Source organism: Odocoileus virginianus, unplaced genomic scaffold (genome assembly GCF_023699985.2).
Source record: "Odocoileus virginianus isolate 20LAN1187 ecotype Illinois unplaced genomic scaffold, Ovbor_1.2 Unplaced_Contig_23, whole genome shotgun sequence".
In the NCBI taxonomy this organism is placed as follows: Eukaryota; Metazoa; Chordata; class Mammalia; order Artiodactyla; family Cervidae; genus Odocoileus; species Odocoileus virginianus.
In genome coordinates, this window is record NW_027224340.1 from 1,094,760 (window position 1) to 1,113,649 (window position 18,890).

The window sequence follows — 18,890 nt, forward strand, 5'->3', positions numbered from 1 at the left end:
GAACTGAAGCTGAGGTATGACTTCTGTCCCTAAACAGCCTGTCACTTGTTTTCTCTCCGAGTTCATCTGATGGGAAAGTGCGGAATAAACAGAAGCCGCTGTGCTTAAGCAGCCGCGTCTGTAGGCCGCGCTGTCCCGACTACAAATGGTGCTGTCACCGGGCCTGCTGCTCGCTGCGCTGCCCTCTTTTATTTTATTTTTGTGTCTGTGCAGTAAATCTTAAGTAATCTCAGGCGGTTTGACAAGGTTTTGGCTGCGATTTTGAAGGCTCTAAAGCGCTTCTCCAAAGTGACACTCGTTGCAAGGATGGGCAGCGTCCCTGTGGGGGCTGTGGCTCCACGCCATCCCCTTACCCGCCCTTCTGGGGGGGCAGGCAGCCCCCTTGCCCCACCCAGCCTCCCTCCACCCGCCTCACCAGGGTGCTGGGCGGCTCACACAGACGTTTACTCCTCGATCTGGAGCTGGACGTCTGAGGTCAGGGAGCCGGCCTGGGTCACCCTTCACCCGGTGTGTGAGATGTGGGTGAGAGCACTTCCTTGGGGCATTTGAATGGGACAGGAGGGGCCCCCACACTCTGCAGGGCCTGCCGTGGCCCCCACGGGCTGTTCCCTCTGGAGACAGGCCTTCCACTTAGGCGGGTATTTGCACGTGACTCTTGGCTGAGCGTTCTCCTTCCTGGGTTGTCAGTGCCGCAGCTCAGGCCTGGCCAAGCAGAGCAGGCACAGGGTCTGGTCCCCATGCAGGTGGCCCTGGTGACGCCTTGCTGCCCCTGGGCCTCGGGAAGAGGGGTCAGTTCATGCTTTCCTCTGGTCCACTCAGTCCCCAGGTGCTTGTGGGGGGCCTGCCCTGTGTCAGGCCCCTGCTTGTCTGGAAGCTGTGGCCCAGTGGCGGACCAACTGTATTGGGTGCCACCCGGGCGTGACTGCCGCCTGGGGTCTCCGCCAGGCCTGGCTGCACTGCGTGGAGGGGACCAGGCACAGCGTTGTCCAGACAGTCACCTCTGGACTGCAGCCTGCTCTGTGGCTTGTGCCCTGAGTGGCCGCTTTATGTCAGCATGCTGGGGACAGTGCCTTGTTGCGGCTGACCCCTGTCCACCCCAGGGGAGCTGTGTGCCAGGGGCTGCCGGGGAGAGGGGTGCGTCAGGAGGCAGGGCGGGGCTGGGCCGGTGGGCAGGGCGGGGTGGCAGGCAGTCCCATGGGCTCCTGGGCTCATTCTTGGTCCCTTTCCTTGTCAGTTTCTAGCATGCAGTGTTGTGGGTAACTGCATTCTCAGCTACACAGAAGCACAGAAGAGTTGCAGTGATGGTGTGTGGAACCACAGTGTGTTCTTTGCCTGGGCACCCTGATTCTGCGCACCCTGCTCCATCTGCTGCGCTGTCCCCTCTGCTCCGCCCCCTCTGTGGGGACGCGAGCCTGAGTGCCCTTGACCAGGGCTCCAGGGACAACCCCCTGCATGAGGAGACGCAGCTTGCCCTTCGGCAGGAGCCCTGTAGGTCCCTCGGGGTGTTTGTCGTGCTTGGCTGTGTGAGCGGCCTGTCCCTGCTGGGCCTCAGTGCTCCTGCAGCCTCCACGCTTCCTGCCCCGGGGGCGCGGCATCCTGCAGGGAGCTGCCGCCACCGCCCTGTACGTCCTTCTCACGTGCACTTGAGGTCCTTACTTGACAGGCTGTGAGCTGTTACTGTTTGCTCTGTCTGCGTGGACTCAGGTCCTTACTTGATCTGTTGCTGTTTGCTGCGTTTGCATGGACTCGAGGTCCTTACTCGATCTGTTGCCATTTGCTGCGTTTGCATGGACTCGAGGTCCTTACTCGATCTGTTGCCATTTGCTGCATTCTGACCATCCATTTGCCATCTTCACTGGCCTGTGGAGGCCCCTCTGGGCTGCCCCGGCTCCCTCCACGTGGCACCGCCCCCACCGAGCCTCCTTCGCCCACACAGCAGAAGCTTCCAGGCTCACCTGGGACTTTCTCTCTGTGGGCCCAACTCCTGGGAGCCCAGTGGCTCCTGGTGGTTCTCAGCCCGCGTGGGCGAGGTGGGGGGTCTCTTGACAGTGCTGACGGGTGATGGGAGTATGTCGAGGGGTCTGGGCAGGGGTGTGCTTCCTCCTTGCAGGCCTTCCCGGGTCAGAGTCCCGTGTGTTCCCGTCAGGGGCGTGCTCTCAACGTGTGTGTGGCTCTCTGGTGCATTAATCTGCAGTTTCCTGGTCACCAGGGGTGTTGAACACTTCTGCACAGACACTTGAGGCTCTTCCTGTCTCCTCTGTCTTTCATGCTCACGGCCCGTGTCCGTTTTTAATGGCTGCAGTGCCTCCTGCTTTTGGGCCCCGGGACCCATCCACTTGTGTAGGGCTCTGTGCCCAGCTTTTCCCACCTCAGAGCCTGGGGTGGGTCTGCCAGGGCTCTCGGCCCGCTAGGGGCTTGTGCCCCGTTCAGCGTGAGGTCTCAGGGGCTCTCGGGGGCTCTTGCCTGGCTTGGCGGCACTCTGCGGCATCACCTGCCTCTCACAGCACCTTTGTGCTGGAGCCTGGCCTCCGCCCTCGCCACAGACGGCCTGTATGCTCAAACAACAGGTTCCCCTGTGCCCGCGGGAGCCACCAAGAGCACGCCAGGTGGGATTTGAAGAGAGAGGAAAGAAATCAGAGCAGGAAGTTCAGCCCGTGGGTGATGGCAGGGATGGGGAGGGGGTGCGAGACCAGAGCTCTTGGTGCTGAGCTTTGGAGGGGTTGGGGCGCCTGGGCCTTCTTGGGGACTCGGTGGGACTGGCAGGGGTCAGGCCAGGCCCTGAGGTGACCCCATCCCCTCCTCTCCTGCCTCCCTGTGTGATGCTGAAGCAGGTCTCCTCTGGCAGGTTTTTTAGGATTTTATTTTATGAGAACAGGCGGTTACGGCTCCCCGAGTGCTGTAAAAGTTAATGTGATGGCCTCCCTGTGCCTGTGCTCATTTTTATAATTTTTTATTTTATGAAACAGGACAGAGAGCTTAGTGACTTATTACTATTCATTTCGTTTCAATGCAGTAAATATTGATTCAGTTGGGGGTTTTCAATTTAAACCGCTCGGCGATTATATAAAATATTACTGGCCTCTGGAATTATGCTTACCGATCCCTTTGGCTGCTCATTAAGGAAGGAATGTGGTTGTGGGTCCCTTTGCCTCCATCATTCTAATAGATGGGCTGAGGTGCGTTTCTGCATGGGAGGTGCCACGGAAACTGCTGGCGGGGGCTTGATAGCAAGGATGCAACTCTTAATTTGGAAGTAGCTTCAGAGCGTGCCTAGGTGGTTTATTCGTTTCTCTGAGTCCAGCAGGCCTTTCGGCTGTCAGCAGCCCTGAGGCCTGAAGCCTGTCTTCCTCCTCGTCGGGTCTTGGGAGGGCCTGCAGCCTTGGCTCCTTGCCCCCTCGGTAGTTTGGGCGAGGCGAGGGGCCAGCCTTGCTAGGCCACAGCTGCCCCTGTGGGCATAGGGGCTGGGGTACCGTGGGATGCCCACTCTCTCTCCAGAACCTGGTCCAGAGGGAGCCTTGTTTGGCCCTGTTAGAGCCCAGCCCCTGCCTGGCAGGCCAGGCCTGGGATGCAGGACCCTGAGGGGCCCGGGCTGAGGCCGGCTGCCGTCTTCACTCTTCTGTCCACACTCTGTCAGCGCGCCACCCTGGGTGGGCTGGCACGTGGAGCCCCCTCCCAGGGCTTCCTTGGCTTCAAACCAGACCAGCTGGTCATCTGGGCCTGGTCTGTCCCCATCCTCCCCAGCGCGGGCAGCTCCAGGGTGGGCCGTGTGAGGTCGGGGGCAGTGGCCAGCACTGTGGGGGCCCAGCACCGAGGGCCCAGTGCCCTGAGGAGAGGGTGTGCTCGGCGGGGCCACCGGTGCCACGTGGACCCTGGGCAGGGGCGAAGCTGGGCCGTCCTCCTTGGCCAGCTCTGGGCAGACACTGACGGGCGTGGAGGCACCAGTGTGGGGCTCCGTCCAAGCCTCTGGTCCACCCTCCTCAGTGTCCAAACAGCGCTGTGATGATTGCCCCCGAGGCTGCTCCGTGTCCCCCTTCCTCCTTGGCCATGGGACTGCTGTCATGGGCCCGGGTCACAGGCATTGTTGCCACAGTGTTTGTGGCTAGACCGCATGACAGGTGGCACCTGGGTTCCGTTTGTGGGCAGTGTGGGAAGTGGCACACACTGGACCCCCTTTTCTGCATCTTAGACCAGAGCTGCGGCACGTGGCACTGGGCCCTTCTCTCTCCAGGCCCATGGCGAGCTGGCCCAGAGCCCGTGGGCCAGGGTGTCTCCCTGGGCTGGTGTCCCTGAGGCCATGCTGGTCGGCAGGAGCTGCTGTGGAAGGCTGGGGTCAGGGCTGGTCGGGCATGGCAGCCCCCGGGGTGGCCTGTGTTCTGCCACCCGCCCAGGCTCTGCCACAGGCCCCTCACCTGTGGGACGGTCTCTGTCATCTGCAGCCCCCCAGGTGCCCACCTGCCCTGCTGGCCTCTCATCTGTGTGTGACTCACAGGCCCTCTAGCCTTTGGCCTTCTTCAGTCTCTCTGTCCTGCTTGTCTGTCGCTGCCTCCTCACATCAGTGGCTTTCTCACTTTCTGTCCCTTTTCTCCACGCACAGACGTGTGTACCCCTCCCTCTGTCCTGCCCCCTGGTGCCTCGGCTGCGTGCGGGTGCCCGGAGCAGGGAGGTGAGGAGGGTGCTTGCGTCCTGGCCCCTCTGGCGGTGACCCTTGAGCCTCTGTCCTGCAGCCTGGTGGGGCCGAACTGCCCCAGGCCACCCTCATCCTTGCTGCGTGCGGACCCCCTGCCTCCCCCTCCCCCCTCCCCCCCCACCGCATGGACACCAGGCCATCCATAGTGCAGTGTGTCTTGATTGTGGATGTGCAGCTGGCGTTTCTGCTTCTTGGGAGCAGACTCAAGTGTCCAGGGCCTGCCCGGCAGCCTTCAGACCGGCAGTAGAAAAGGGTCGGGCAGGCAACGTGTCCCCCTGGCCAGCCCTGGCCCCTGCAGGGCCCTGTGTGACTGGCCACTGCGTGGCCACCCCACGTGCTTGGCGACATGCCTCACGGAGACTTGGATAGGCCAGGGTGCTTCAGGGTAAACCTAGAGGGAACCCCCGCGTTTGCCCGAGGGAAGCTTTGCTCTGCAGGCAGCAGGACTGTTGGAAGGACGCTGGGAGGGTCCCTCGAGGCCCCTCCCCGTGCAGCTCCTTGGGGCTTGCCTCAGTCGTGCTCAGGCCCCAGCCACACCTTGCACCAGGCCCTCGCGTTCTGTGTCAGTGCCCCCGGGGTCCCTTGAGATGAGGAGCAGGGAAGCTGAAAATACTGCTCCTGACAGGAAGAAATAAAACGTCCTTGTCACCCAGCGATTCTTGGGTGCCTTACACAATCAAACATCGTTTTAAACACCACTTTTATCTTGGTTTTAGAGGTGGTAGTAAAGTATCATTCAGATAATCAATACCACATTTAACTCTTTGCATATATCAACTTCCAGCCTGGTCGTACCCCAAAACACAGTTCCCCTCACAGTTCCCCACAGTTCTCCCCTCCAGAGGCCGGGCCAGGGCCTCTGGAGATGGGTGAGGGAAGGCACTGTTCTAGGGGTTTCCCTGGACAGGAAAATGGGCTCCCTGCGTTGGCTGTGGGGTGTGGGGGCTCACTGTGCTGCAGACCATGCCCTAAAGGCCCTGCCAGGCCTCAGGCCGCCTGGCTGCCGCCTGTCCCCAGGGCCCCGTGTGTGGCTCTCAGGCGCACTGGGCAGGAAGCTCCCAGCGGGCATGGGCACCCTCGGATGGGCTGGGTACGTGCTCCCCCTGCAGTGCTCCAGTTAGCCTCCCGCTCCCCCCCTGTGCTTGCCCTCACCCCCACCACCGTGTGCCCTGTGGGTCCTCAGAGGGGGGCCTTCGGTAACCCTTCAGTCACCTCTTGCCGTTTAGGGCTCCACCCAGCATCTGCTGAGCCAGACACCCATCAGCGTTTGCTCCAGGTGGGAGGGGCTGCGAGTTGCAGAGCCTCTGTGTTGGGGCAGGTCCAGCGACTGCCGCCCTCCCCCGGCCACCCTCGCTTCGCGCTCCCGGCGGGGCAGGACTCTGACCCCGGCTGCAGCGAGCCTGCCCAGCAGTCTCCTGGAGTCAGGGCAGCCGGCGAGTGAGCTGGTTTATTTTTCTCTGACTTTCCTCGAAGTCAGCAAGGTTTTTGTGGCTGCTCCGCCCACTCCCCAGAGTAAGGAGCTCCGGTTTAATTTGCGGTTAGATGTCTGTTAAGATTGCGTCCACTTCCCAAGTCAGCACTTAATTGGCAAGGCGCTTGATTTAACAGCGTGGGAGCCTCCACCGGAAAAATGGCTTGAATAAATCACCGCCTGACACCAGAAAATAGATATAATCTCAGCATTAACTACATTAATAGTAGCAGGAGCCGAATTAAGAAAGCCATAAAGCATAGGCGGGGGACCATAAATTATGGCCGGGCTCTGTCCCTCGGCGGGGCCCCTCTGGGGGTGGGGCGGGGCGGGGCTGCGCCCGGCCCTGCCCGCCTGCCCGGTGGGGGCCCGGTGGGCGTGCCCGGGGCGGGGTTTGCTTTGGGGTGTGGCCTGCCGGCTGCAGCGCCCCTCCCTGCTGGGCAGGGGTGCTGGAAGGGTGGGCTTTGCCCCCCTGCCCTCCAGGGCTCCCGCCAACCCGCCCCTCCTCCTAGTGGAGGTCGTGGGGGCCAAGTGCTTTTTTTTTTTTTTTTTTACTTTTCTTTGGTGGGGTCGGTTGGGCCAAGTGCTTTGCACCTGTATGGTTGTCCGCCGGTAGGTGCCCCAGGTGCTGGCAAAGACTGCCGTGTGAGACCCTGCGGGGACTGCACTGCCACCACCTCCTGCTCCCGCAGAAGGCTTCGCCCAGGGTTCTGCCTCCCCGGGAAGCCTTCTGGAAGCCTCCCGGGGCTGGCAGTGGAGGTGGATGCGGCCTGAACCGCAGCCTCTGCAGTGGATGCTGGACTGTAGCCGAGAGGCCGGTCTCCCCGGCGGCTGCCCTAGTCTGCACTTGTGCCGCAGCAAGGGGCTGCTCCCCTCGGTAGCGCTCTTCTGTCCGCGGCTGAGGTTGGTCCATCCAGGTCGGGCCTCAGTTCCTGGGCTGTAGGGAGAGTCAGGTACGCACCTTCTGCTACGATGGTGTGTGTCTTCTGTCCTTCCAGGTGTTAGCTGCCCCTGTCAAACTTTTTGCCTATCTTCTAGAAGAGATTGCGAGCCAGTGTTCATTCAGACTTTGGTTGTTTTCGTTGCTGCCACGCCACGTGGCCTGTGGGATCACAGTTCCCCTAGCAGGGGTTGAACACCCGCCATGGTGGTGAAAGAGCCAGACCCTAACCACTAGACCACCAGGGAACTCCTTTAATGTCAGTTGTATTCATGCTGTTTGTTAAGTTCAGTGGGGTTTTTTTGGTGCACTGTCCATTTGCCGGTGGCCTGTTTCTTATAGGTTTTCAAGAATCTATTTGGGGGGGGCACCCTTTTGGCAGAGTACACATTTTTCCTCAATTTCTGTTTTGCCTTTTGTTTTGTTCATGAGGATTTTTAATGAAACTTTTACGTTTTCTGTGTTCTTAGATCTATCAGTCTCTTAAGACACTGATTTGCTTAGAACCGCTTTCGTCGTCCCGTGATAACATGAGCTCAGGTATTCTCTTCTAGTGCTGTACTTTCCAGTTTTACATTTAAAACTGTAATCTACCTGGAATTTATTTGGAGACTTGGTGTGAGATTAAAGGTCAAATTTAATTTTGTTTAATGCTTATCTGGTTGTCTTCAGAACATTTATCAAACATTTAAACTTTTCCACATTATTTGAAAATGTCACCTTTATTGTGTAAAATCTTGTTCCTGAACTTGGCTTTCTGAACAGACATTCGATTTCCATAGGCAAAACGGGTGATTTGTTTGTATTTTCAGTAGTCAGTTCTGTGGATTTTTATCTTATGTATCTACCACAGGGTGTGCCCGTTAACTACCCCCTGCAGCGTGCTCCCCCCATCCATCCCCACCTACCCTGTGGTCCCTCTCTGTCTGGAAAATCTCTGTCTCGAAACTTTTGAACTTCACATAAGTAGGTTCGTATAATAGGTGCTGTTTTGTGTAACTCCTTTTGCTTACCATTTGTTATCCAAACAGACTCATAGACTGAAGCCTGAATCCCACTGTGGCTTTTTGGAGATGAGAAGTGATTAAGGCTGAATGAGGTCATTAGGGTGGGGCCCTGATCTGATAGAATTGGTGTCTTTATAAGAGGAGGAAGAGATGACAGGGCTTGCTCTGCAGTCACCCTGGGGAGAGGCCCTGTGAGCGCTCGTAGGCCCTCTGCAGGCCAGGAAGAGAGGCCGTGCCGGGAGCTAACCTGGCTGGCGCCTTGATCCGGGCTGCCAGCCTCCAGGACTGTGGGGAAACCGGGCGCTTTACAGCAGCCGGAGCCAGCTTGTCCTGCTCATCTCCAGGTGTGCCCACGCTGCGCTCACTGTGCTCTCGGTGGGCGCCCGGGGCTTTCTTGTCTCTGCTGCTCTGTCCTGTGGGGCATGTTGCCAAGGGACGAGGACTCCTCCCCTCCGCCCCACCGTGGAGCTGCAGCCTCAGTGGGCAGATGGATGCTGGGCAGCGGGTGGCTGGGGAGGACAGCTACCCCAGGCCACCCTAGGCTGCACACGTGAGATAGTGTGCAGTGCCCTGTGCAGTCTTTCACCCATGTTTGTATTAGTTGGTCTTTTTATTGATTTGCTAGTATTCTTTATATATGATGGCTACACTCCTGTGTCAAAGATCCTCTTACAGCGGGGCTTGCCTTCAGTGCTGTCTAGTTCATCAGTCTTCTTTTATGAGTGTCGTCCTGTTTGAGAACTGTTTGCCAAGGTCACATTTTCTTCTCGAAGCTTGGCTATTTCAGGGTTTATATTAAGTCTGTGATCCCTTATGAGTTAACTTTTACTTGTGATTTGAAGTGGGAGGGTCAAGGTTCCTTGGTCTCCTGACAGCAAAACGTTTACTGAGCTGAACCCCCCCGCCCCCGGAAGTGCAGAGCCAGAGACTGTGCTCTTGCTGGGCCGTGCATCCTTACCACCCCCCGCCTGTCTGGCCTCCGTATTCCTCAGATGAGCCGTGGGAACACTGGCTCAGTCTCGGCCTTCCCCAGTGGCCGCCTGCAGTGCTTGTTCGGCTTTTCCTGGTGGTCCAGCTGGTCCCACTGGTGGCCTGGCAGCTCCGGTGGGAGTGCTTCACTTGTACTTGGCTCCCTGCTCACCCTCTGACCTGCAGGAGCTTTTACGCTGAGCTCAGGGGCCTGTGCCTGGGATCTGCGCTCCTAGCACAGCTTCTCCCGGGAGCTGTGCTGTGCTCACAGGATTCTAAGGGGAGCTCTCCTGCTGGGGCCTGTGGGGTGGGTCCCCTGCCTCCCCCATCTCCCCTCTTCCCGAATATCTTTAGGTAGCCGTGACACGAGGGTCACTGATGGCCAGGGCTTGTGGCGTCTGGGGTCTTGTAACGTTTCCACTATGTCACGTGTCCCTGGCTTGGGCCACCCTCTGGTGTTTTCTGCTCAGCCGTGTCCAGGTACTGGGGCGCCTTCATGACGTACCCGTGAGCATGAGTGTCCTAGGGCTCCCCAGAGGGGCATGGGCAACTGGTGTGAGATCCAGAGGTGAAGAGGGGCTGCAGCTGCAGGGACAGGGAGGCTTAAACTAGGCGGACAGTGGCCCTGGGGCCGGTGACGGGCCCGCCTGGTGGCAGGGGGAGCTGGAGAGACAGCGTGGGGCCCAGGTGGCCAGCACCCTCCCACTGCGAGCAGTAGGCCCTGCACGGGGCTCAGCAAGGGAGGGCCCGTGAGTGGTGTCCTGGGAAGGGCCGGCCAGCAGCGCACCCAAGGAGGGTGAGGGCAGAGACCCCAGGCGAGGTCACCAGCAGGATGTGATGGGAGGCCTTGCGAAGGCGTGCAGCCCTCTGCTGCCAGAGGCCAGGCAGCCAGGCTTTTGATCGGGGCCTTGGCGAGACCTGTCCTGCTGAGAGATCAGCGACCAGTGGCAGCCGCCGGGGCTCTTGGGGTTGTGGTGGCAGGGTGCGCTCTGGGCTGGCCCCCACGCCCCTGGTGATGGGGTTTGAGCCTCGGACACCAGGGCACAGAGGAGGGGTTGCAGTGAGGGGGTTGTGTGGGCAGTGGGGCTGACGGGCAGGCCCAGAGTGGAAGAGGGAGCCCCAGGAGGTGACCCCGGGGTGTTCTCTGGGAGCCAGTGAGCTAGGTGGGGCCTCAACTTGCTGAGTCCCTCCCAGAGGACTTGGGGCACGGGCTCTGCTGCCCCAGCCTCCTTCCCTCCCCTCTTGCCCATGTGGGGAGAGGACAGGGATGGGCGGACTGGACTTCACATGCACAGCGGGCTGGGGTATCAGTGGGCCAGAGAGAGAGGAGGAGGATGGCTGGAGTGAGCAGTGCTGGAGGGGCGGCTGCAGCGGGGCGAGACCCTCCCCGCCGTCCCCAGTGTCAGGCCCGGGGCCTGAGCCACCGCCCGACCTACAGGATGACACCGGGGAACGAGGATCGGGGCGGCTGAGCTGGCCAATCCTGGGCCTGGCTTGCTGAGCTCTGCACTCGGAGGGGGGCCCCTAAGGCCCAGTGATACCTGCTTTTTGCAGCTAACACACAAAACACCAATAGCTTCAGCTAAAATGGATTTTTAAAAGTGTCATTTTATGGAGAATTTTACTTTCTATCTTGTTGTTTATTAGGCTCTTAAAGGGAAAGCTTGTAATGCATCCATTGATCGAAATACCGATTGAATAGATGTGAGCACATAAAACAGCCCTGGCTCCTTAGAGCAGCTGCCGTGCTCACCCTGGGGGCGGCAGTTATTGTTCCCCCACCTCCTGGTGCCGCTGGTCAGGGCGCCCCCGAGTCATTTCTGCTAGTGGCTGGGGAGAGACGGAGCAGTGGTCCTTGGGGAAGGAGCAGGGCCTTCAGGTGTGTCCTGCACCCCACCCTTAGCTCCCCCCCAGCAAGCACTCAGCCTGAGCCCTGGGCCGCCAGCCCTCTTGGGTGCCGTCCTGTCCTTGCTGTGACCCACCAGGGTCCTCAGGTCTCAGCTCCCACCTGGGCCATAGCCCCCAGCCACTGCGAGCAAGTGCGTCCTGGGAAGCCCAGCCATCGCCTTGGCCCTGCTGCAAGGTGGCTGGAGCTCAGAGGGCAGGTGGGCACGCTCGGGAGGAGGGTCCTAGGAGGCCAGGTGGCCCCAGTCACCCCGAGACCCGCGGTGTCCGTCCGTCCGCCCGCCCGCTGAGTTCCTGGCCCTCCTGCCCCGCTGCCCCGCCTGGGCCCTTGTCCCCAGCGCGTTCTGTCAGCACCCGTGGGACGGCTGCCTGCGTGCCGGCCGGCCCGGCCTGTGGGGTGCCGGGTGTCAGCGTTTCCGTGGAAAGCCCGCTTAAGCAGTTTGCAGCCGTCACGGTGGCGGCGCCGAGCCTGACCTACTTGGGATTCGCCGTGCGGCCGCCCCCGGCGCCCTTCTGCTGACGGCGCACTCCTCGCTTGCTCAAGCTGCGCGGAACCCACTCCACGTCCTGAAAACTGCTTCCCCGCTTGTTTTCTCTGCTCCCTGCAGGCTGCCCACCTCCTGGCCCGCCGCGCTGAGCGAAAGGCCTCTCCTGGTGTGGGTGCCCACACGTCCCGGCTCCCGCCCACCAAGACCTCCCCTCATTTCTCTTACGGGCACCCCGGCAGACCTCAGGGTGGGAGACTCGGGTGGTCTCCAAGCCTTCTTCTTGGTGTGTGCTCACCCCGCACGAGTTTCTGGAGCCCCTGCCCCAGGTGCTTGCTCCCAGGTGTGATTGGGCCCTGTATAGGGTCAGGGGAGGCTTCCCAAGGCCCCGACATCCGAGCTTGGGCTCAGGGCAGGACCCAGGTGACGGCATAGGCCCAGCACATATAGAGGCGCTGCGCAGGGCTGGACAGCAGGCGGTGGGAGTGGTGACGAGGGCCCCGCAGCAGCACAGGGAGCGCTGCCGAGGGCGTGGAGTGACCGGAGCCGGATCCGTCGCGAGGTTTTCAGGTGAACTGATGGGACAGAGTGCGGCGGGGAACCCGCCGGGGAGCTTCAGTGAGGGCAGGGCCCCAGACTGCCTCTGAGGCGAGAGCGGAGGCTGGCTTAGGGAGGCAGAGTCCTTGGTGACAGGTGTGGGTCTGTGGTCCCCAGAGAGATGAGGGTCTCCAGGAGGAGCCAGGGGACACAGACTGTGGGGACTGGGAAGAACGCGTCAGCAAGACGCCTCTGTGCTGAGAGGCCTTCCTGTGGGAAAGCAGCCCTTAGTTCCATCAGCAGCTCCCTGTCCAGGTGTGGGCCCCTTGGCCTGGCCCTGGCCCTGTCCCGAGGGGCTCCCCACCCTCTCTGGGTGCACAGGGCCCACCCTCGTCAGGCTGCCTTACGACTGGGTGCTGAGAGGCCGTGGCACCCTCAGCCCTGGGTCTGCTGGAGCCAGGCCCCTTTCGCTCCCGTGTGCTCCTGTGGTCCCGGGTGGGCAGCGGCAGCGAGGCAGAGCCCATGTCAGGGCCGGAGGTGGGCACCTCTCCAGGGTGCAGCTTACCCTGCCCCGGGCGTCCTGGGGGCTGGGGCCATTTCCAGAGTCTCCAGGGCCAGGTCAGCTTTCTGCCCTGCTCAGGGGGGAGCCACTCTGCGGCCTTCAGGCGACACAACCCCACAGGCTGCCTGTCGCCAGCCCGGGGCCTGGGGTGCACTCACTCACTGTGCATCAGGTCTTGTCAGTGGGTGGGCGAGCTACGTGTGCTCGGTGTGCAGGCGTGTTTGGGAACCTGTCTGCCTGCGGCTCTTTGGGTGCACACCTGTGCCCCAGGCTGCCAGGCCACTAGCGAGGATGCCTGGGTGGGCCCATCTCAGCCGTGCAGCTCAAGAAGCAGACGGCAGCAGGTGCCCTGTATGCAGTATTGGGCCTGCACCAACCTGCTTGGGCAGTGGCCAGGGAGTGTGCAGGGAGCCCAGGGGGCTCTGGCAGGGTGGACTCGGCGCTACTGGGGGGCACCCTGCAGGGTGGGCTCGGTGCTGTTGCCGGGGGGAGGGGCCCTGCAGACCCAGCAGAGGATGTGCCACAGTTGTCCCGGCTCTTGGGGGAGCCTTCCTGTCCTGCCCAGACTGATGCCCTGGCTCTTAGGGTCCTGCTTCCCTGGGACTGTCCCCTTGCTTCCTGGGTGCAGCAGCTGAGGGGGCCTTTGAGGGCAGAGCCCCTGGGAGCTCCTGGACGGCCTTGGGCCTGGAACATTTCAGCTGCTCCCTGGGCAGCGGACATGTGGATCGCGTTTCTTTTTAAACCTACTTTTGCAGTGTGTGTGTCTTTCTCCCCGTTACCAGCTCTTTTCATTTAAAATGTTATCTCCCACCCGCCCTGTCCTTCGTGGCGCCCCCGGGGGGGCACCCAGGAGAAGCCCAGCCCTCACCCCTGTGTAGTCAAGGTTATGGTGATAAATCCTGGGGCATTGTCACTTCTATTCGGAGTAAATTGGCTGGCCGCTTTCGGGCTGAAGGAAAGATAATTTGCTGTAGTATTTCAAATGGATTAGAAATGGATTTGAAGGGAAAGTTCATGCCTCCCATTACAAAGGCGAGAAAGAGGACTATCTTAAGGCATGGTTCCCTCCCTGGCCTTCATTATCCACGCTTAATACCTTTCCTATTTTCCAGCGTTAATGAAATTTCCTGGCGGCGTGGGCCTGCCGGACGGATGGGAGAAGGCTTTAGGTCTGAGGCTCCTGTTGTAGAAAAGGAATTACAGGCCCTTGCCGCGAGGGCAGGAGTGCTCCCTGGGTCCTTGGCCCTGCTATTATCTCATTAATTTTATCCCCTCTTCTCAATACAGCTCGTTTCCAAAGGCTGTCCTCTCCATTAGGGTAACAATTTACTGGAGTGCCGTGACACCCACAGCAGTGAAAAGCTACGAGGCCTTTGGGGCGAGCACCCCAGCCCAGTGTTCCAGCCCCCGCCTGTCCCGGCGTTTGCCAGCCACAGGCCCAGAGTCAGCGGGCCCAGTGGGTGAAGGCAGGCAGAGGGGGCTGTTCGGCTGCCGCTGGGCCGGAGCCCGTGGGTGCAGGGCCCTCCCCGAGTTCTTGGGGGCGTCCACCTCCCCGCTGCAGCCCCAGGGTGCCATCCTGGGGACGCGGCTCCTCCCAGCCTGGCTCCCAGGCTCCCGCCCTGCCGCAGCCCTGCACCTGGGCACGTGGGTCCTCGGGCACAGGTGTGAGCACGGGTGTGAGCACTGGCCGGCTGCTATGCCCCCGCCCCACCCCGAGGCCCGCAGCAGAGCCCAGGAGCACGGTTTTCTCTCCAGGAAAGGGGCCGGGTTGGTTGGTCATGTTCATCCGTAAGGATAGTCATCCCAGGCCCTCCATCCTCCGAGACCCGCCGGGCCTGCCAGGGCTGGGCCGCCCTGTGCTGCCGGGATCCACAGCTTCACCTGTGTGGCTGCCTCTGGGGGTGGTGTCCTGTCCAGCCTTAGCCCAGAGAGTGTGCCCAAGTAGGGCGCCTCCTCACCCCCTGGAGGGCTGGTCTCGGGGCGTCCGTGGCCCTGCTTCCTCCCCCCACTGTCTCTGCATCGGCTTTGTTCTGCCTGTCTCATGTTTCATGGGGGCCAGCGCTGGGGGAGAGGGTGCCCCAGAGGGAGTGAAGTGAGGATGGCTGAGAGGGCCATGTTCCAGCAAGTGCATCCTGGCATCTGGGAGCACAGACTGTTGGGGGGGTGCTGGGGGTGGTGCCCTGATGGTGACCCCCCACACTGCCCCCTGCCCAGGGCACGTTGACAGAGGGCAGCTGCCTTGTGGGTGGGAGGCCCCTGAGGGCTCCGGGCAGCGCAGGGCTGGGATTGCGGGCACCTCTTGGCCTCGAGTTGGGGGCTGTGGGGACCACTGGTTGGGCTCCACTCACCGTGGGGGTCAGGGCTCAGGCCAGGCTGCACCGTTGGGTGATGTCCAGGACTCCTGCAGGGGCTCCAGAGCTCCCGAGGCTGATGGGCTTCTTCAGTGAGGGCGGGACCCCCCCAGCCCCGCCCCTCAGCCCCTCCCTGCCTCGGAGGAGCCCAGGCGCCTGCTGGGCACGCAGATGCCCTGAGCCCAAGGCATGAGACCTGGGTCCTGGGGTCTGGCTGCCTCCCCAGCGCTTGGCCGGACCAGGGAGTGGGCAGCAGGAGCCTCTCTGGCGCAGCCAGGGTGGGCAGGGCTGTCAAGGACCTTGGTGGGGGTCGATCCCTCCAAGATTGGTGTTTGTGAGCTTGAGTTTTAATTAAGAGAAACTGGGTTAAGTGCTTTCTAGAGGCCTGCTCGGCGCTTCCCTCCTGACGCTGCAGCTTCAGGTCCCGGCTCGCCCGGCTGTTTTGCAGGTAGGGAGTCAGGCCAGCCGTGGGCCACCTGTGGGGCAAGCTGTGCACTGCGGACCCAAGTCGGGGCTTCCCCGCCGTGTGGCCCCAGGGTTGCCAGAAGAGCGTGTTCTGCCGCTCCAGTGGAGCTGGGGTTCATAGGCTCCTGGGGAAGGGGATTCAGGATTCCTCCTCCTGCTGAGGAGCAGGAGGTGCTGGGGAGCCCAGGACCCCCGGACAGCCCAGAGCTGCGGCTAGTAGCCCTGCCTGCTGCTGACCGCCCTCCTCGCGCCCCGCCTGCTATGGCAGACGTGACACTCTTGGATGGGTGCTCCCCTGCCCAGTTCTGCCAGCAGCCCAGACGTACCCTGAGCTCAGAGAGAACTGAGCTCAATTTGCATAAGCAGGTTTCTGCTAAGACACGTGGAAGGTCAAGGCCAAGTAGCTCTGGAGTCCCGACCCCCTCCCATGTGCCAGCTCCTGGGCAGCTGCAGACCCGCCTCTGTGGGACCTGAGTCGGGGGTGGGGGTGGGGTGGCCCTCCCTGCCTGCTGTGGCCAGGGGGTCTGTGGGGGACTTCTGACCCATCTGCCCTTGGGTTGGCCCCACAGGCGGCCCAGGCCTTTACCAACCCTTGACCTTGAGGGGACTCCAGTCTTGCCCCAGATCGCTTCCCTGGGTTGGGGAGTCCATGAGGCTGTCTCTCCCCGGTTGCGATGCCAGGCGCTCCGTGCAGAGGACAGAGGAGCGAAGGGCGGGCAGAAGCCCTTGCTGACCACACAACACTGCCGTCCCAGAGTCGGGGTGCAGCACGGGGCGGCGTCCAGGAGGTGTTCCGGACACTGGTGACCCTCCAGGGCCGCCTTAGTGCTGGCACTGAGCACTTTCCCCTCACAAAGGCGCCCCAGCCTCAGAGGTGGGGTTGAGGGTGCCACCTTCTGGGCCCGCGGACGGTGGGGGACAGAGGTCTTCTGACTGCCCCAGGGCTGAGCTAACGGGCCTTCCTGTCTCTGCAGGTCCCTGGCACTGAACACCCTGCGTCCAGCTGCGGGTGGGAGAGCCCAGACCAGCTCCCCTCGGTGGCGGAGCAGAGGCTACCGCTGCATCGGAGGCGTCCTCTACAAGGTGTCGGCCAACAAGCTCTCCAAGACCTACAGCCGGCCCGGTGGGGATGGGGGTGGCAGGCCCCTGCTGCGCACAGGTGAGGCCCCTGGGGGGGTGCTGTGCTGTGCTCTTGGCGAAGGCACCCCGACAACATCCTGGAACTGCCCCTGCCAAGGCGGCAGCGGCAGGGAGGCCCCCAGGGCACGCCTGCTGCACCCAACTCGCTTGGCTGAGCCGCCTCTGATTTTTTCCGTGTTTTGCTCCGGGACAAAGGAGATGAGTCAGGTATAGTAAACACAGCCCAGCGCGTGAGCACCTGGGGCCGTGGCGCCTGATCGCATTGGCAACGCCTCCCAACCGTGCCCAGAGGCGCGGGCATCCCCTTGGCCCAGGGAGACAGGCCTCAGGGAAGGAAATGCTTCGGATTCGCTTATTGTACAAATTAATTAGAAAAGTATTTTGGTTTCAGTCCAATTTTACTCCTTTCCTTTTCTGTCAAAAAAAAGGTGGGGTTTGCAGGGGCTGTGGGGATTGTACAGGCCCAGCTACCCCCAGTCCTTAGCTTGACCCCCCCTAGAGGGGCAGAAGGGAGAAAAAGCCCAGCTCAGGAAGTAGGTGGGGCGTGGGGCTGGCTGGCACAGGAGACAGTGGAGGGTCCCGTGGAAGCTCCTCTCTGCCAGGCCGGGTGCACCGGGCCCCCCAGGACAGGGGCTGGGGGCCCAGGGCTCTGCTCCCCCGCGTATCCTGCCCCCCTCCAGGAGCTGGGCTGTCTGTGGGCCTGCCCCCGCCCTCTGCCTGGCCCCAGAAGCTTGCCCGGTAGCGCCGCAGGTGCAGGCCCCCTCTGCTGCCTTCGCCGGGTGCATGTGGTCTGTGGGCCCCACATACAGCTCTGGGTTTCTCAGAGGGCAGGGGTCTCAGACGCCCTCTCTGTCCTCCCTGAACCTGGGGCCCATACAGGGCTGCCCCAGCCAGGCAGTGTGCCTGGGGCCCTTCCACATGAGCCCACGAAGGCTGTGGAGCGACCAGGCCTGTCTGTGGGCCCTGCTCTCTGCCCCCTTGGGCTGTGCGCTGGGTGCTGGCCGCTGTCCTGGCTCTCATGGAATCCTGGGCTGCACGTGAGGCCGATCCTGAATGGACTGGTGGGATGTGGGGGCCACCCGTGACCTGGGCTGCTCTGCCCCCCAGGGCACCCGCCAGTTGGAGGAAGACACAGGTTTGCCCTCTCACAGTCCAGCAGCCCTGTCAGGGCCATCCACCGGGTGCGGGGCCTGAGTCTGAGGCCGCTGCCGCCTTGGGGCGTGGTCAGGGCAGGAGGGGGCCGCCTTCAGGGTGTGGGGGCGCGTCCCCCTCACCCGGGGGCCCCTCCGCCAGGGCTGGTAGCACGCTTCTCTCCGGGGAGTTGCCACGCTCTATGCTGAGTTCTGCAGAACCCACCTCCCCTGCAGAGCTGCGGGGAGGGGGTGGGGTCCTGGCCTTTCCCACTCTTCTCCCTGGCCCACCAGCCACCTCCCTGCCCACCTGCCCCCACAGGCTGCTGCTGCCCACGCCTTGCTGACCAGTCAGCTGGGGCAGTCCCCCACCTCAGCGTGGGGGCAGGGAGGTGGGGTTTGGTGCACAGACCACAGCCTGTCCTGGTGGCACGAGGCCGGCCAGCACAGCACCAGCTGCCTGGACCCACATCCAGTGGCCAGCTCCTGGCTGTAAAGAGGGTGGATTGCTCCCAGCTGTGGGAATGCCCAGAGACTAGCAGCTCACTTAGATGAGTAATAATTAAAGAAATAAATTTTCTCCTCTGGTGTCGACGGAACTGTGACTTCAGCAAGAAAGTGCAGCCCTCCTTGTGGGGCATGGGGGCCCCATCCCCCCTCTCCTGGCTGCAGGCCTCTCAGCACAGCCTCAGCCCTGTTGGGGTACCCACCATCCCAGGCCTTGTGGGGAAGAGCCGTGCCCTGCCCGTCTCTCAGCTCCAGGGGCAGGGCCTTCTAGCAGGCACACCTCACCTCCCCAGAACCCTGGAGCACTTCCTCCTGGTCTTAAGTCTGCCTGCCCGCAGGCCCCAGCCCGGGGCCTCCTCCCCACAGACTTTAGCCCTGACAGACGGGTCAGCTCTAAGAGCCTGCGAGGCCCTGCGGTAGAGCAGACCCCAGTCCGCCTGCCCCAGCCCCATCGCTCAGCCTGCGCTGTGGGGCTGGCTCCCAGGTTTGTTCTGAGCCTCAGGCCCCAGGCGTAGGCTGTGGGGGGCGATCTCTCTGCCACCAGCCTGCCACGTCGGGCCCTGGGCAGGCGGGGGGTCTCTGCACCTCACCTGTGATCTGAGATCTGCCGCCCCCTCTGGGTGCTGCAGGGTCACCAGGGCTGCGTAAGAGAGAGGGTCTCACCGGTTGGTCAGTCTGCCCCTGCGCATCCGAGGCCCTGCCTGCGACCTCTGCCACTCCCAGACGCCTCTTCC

At 62.0% G+C, this 18,890-nt stretch overlaps 1 protein-coding gene across 1 annotated transcript in view; it reads left to right on the forward strand.

The window, feature by feature from the left end:
• Positions 1-18,890, forward strand: part of ZC3H3 (zinc finger CCCH-type containing 3) — a 62,237-nt gene that overhangs the window by 29,669 nt on the left and 13,678 nt on the right. Inside the window, exon 5 of the mRNA XM_020881066.2 lies at positions 16,354-16,538. Coding sequence (XP_020736725.2) covers positions 16,354-16,538 — 185 coding nt within the window. The remainder of the gene's footprint in view (positions 1-16,353; positions 16,539-18,890) is intronic.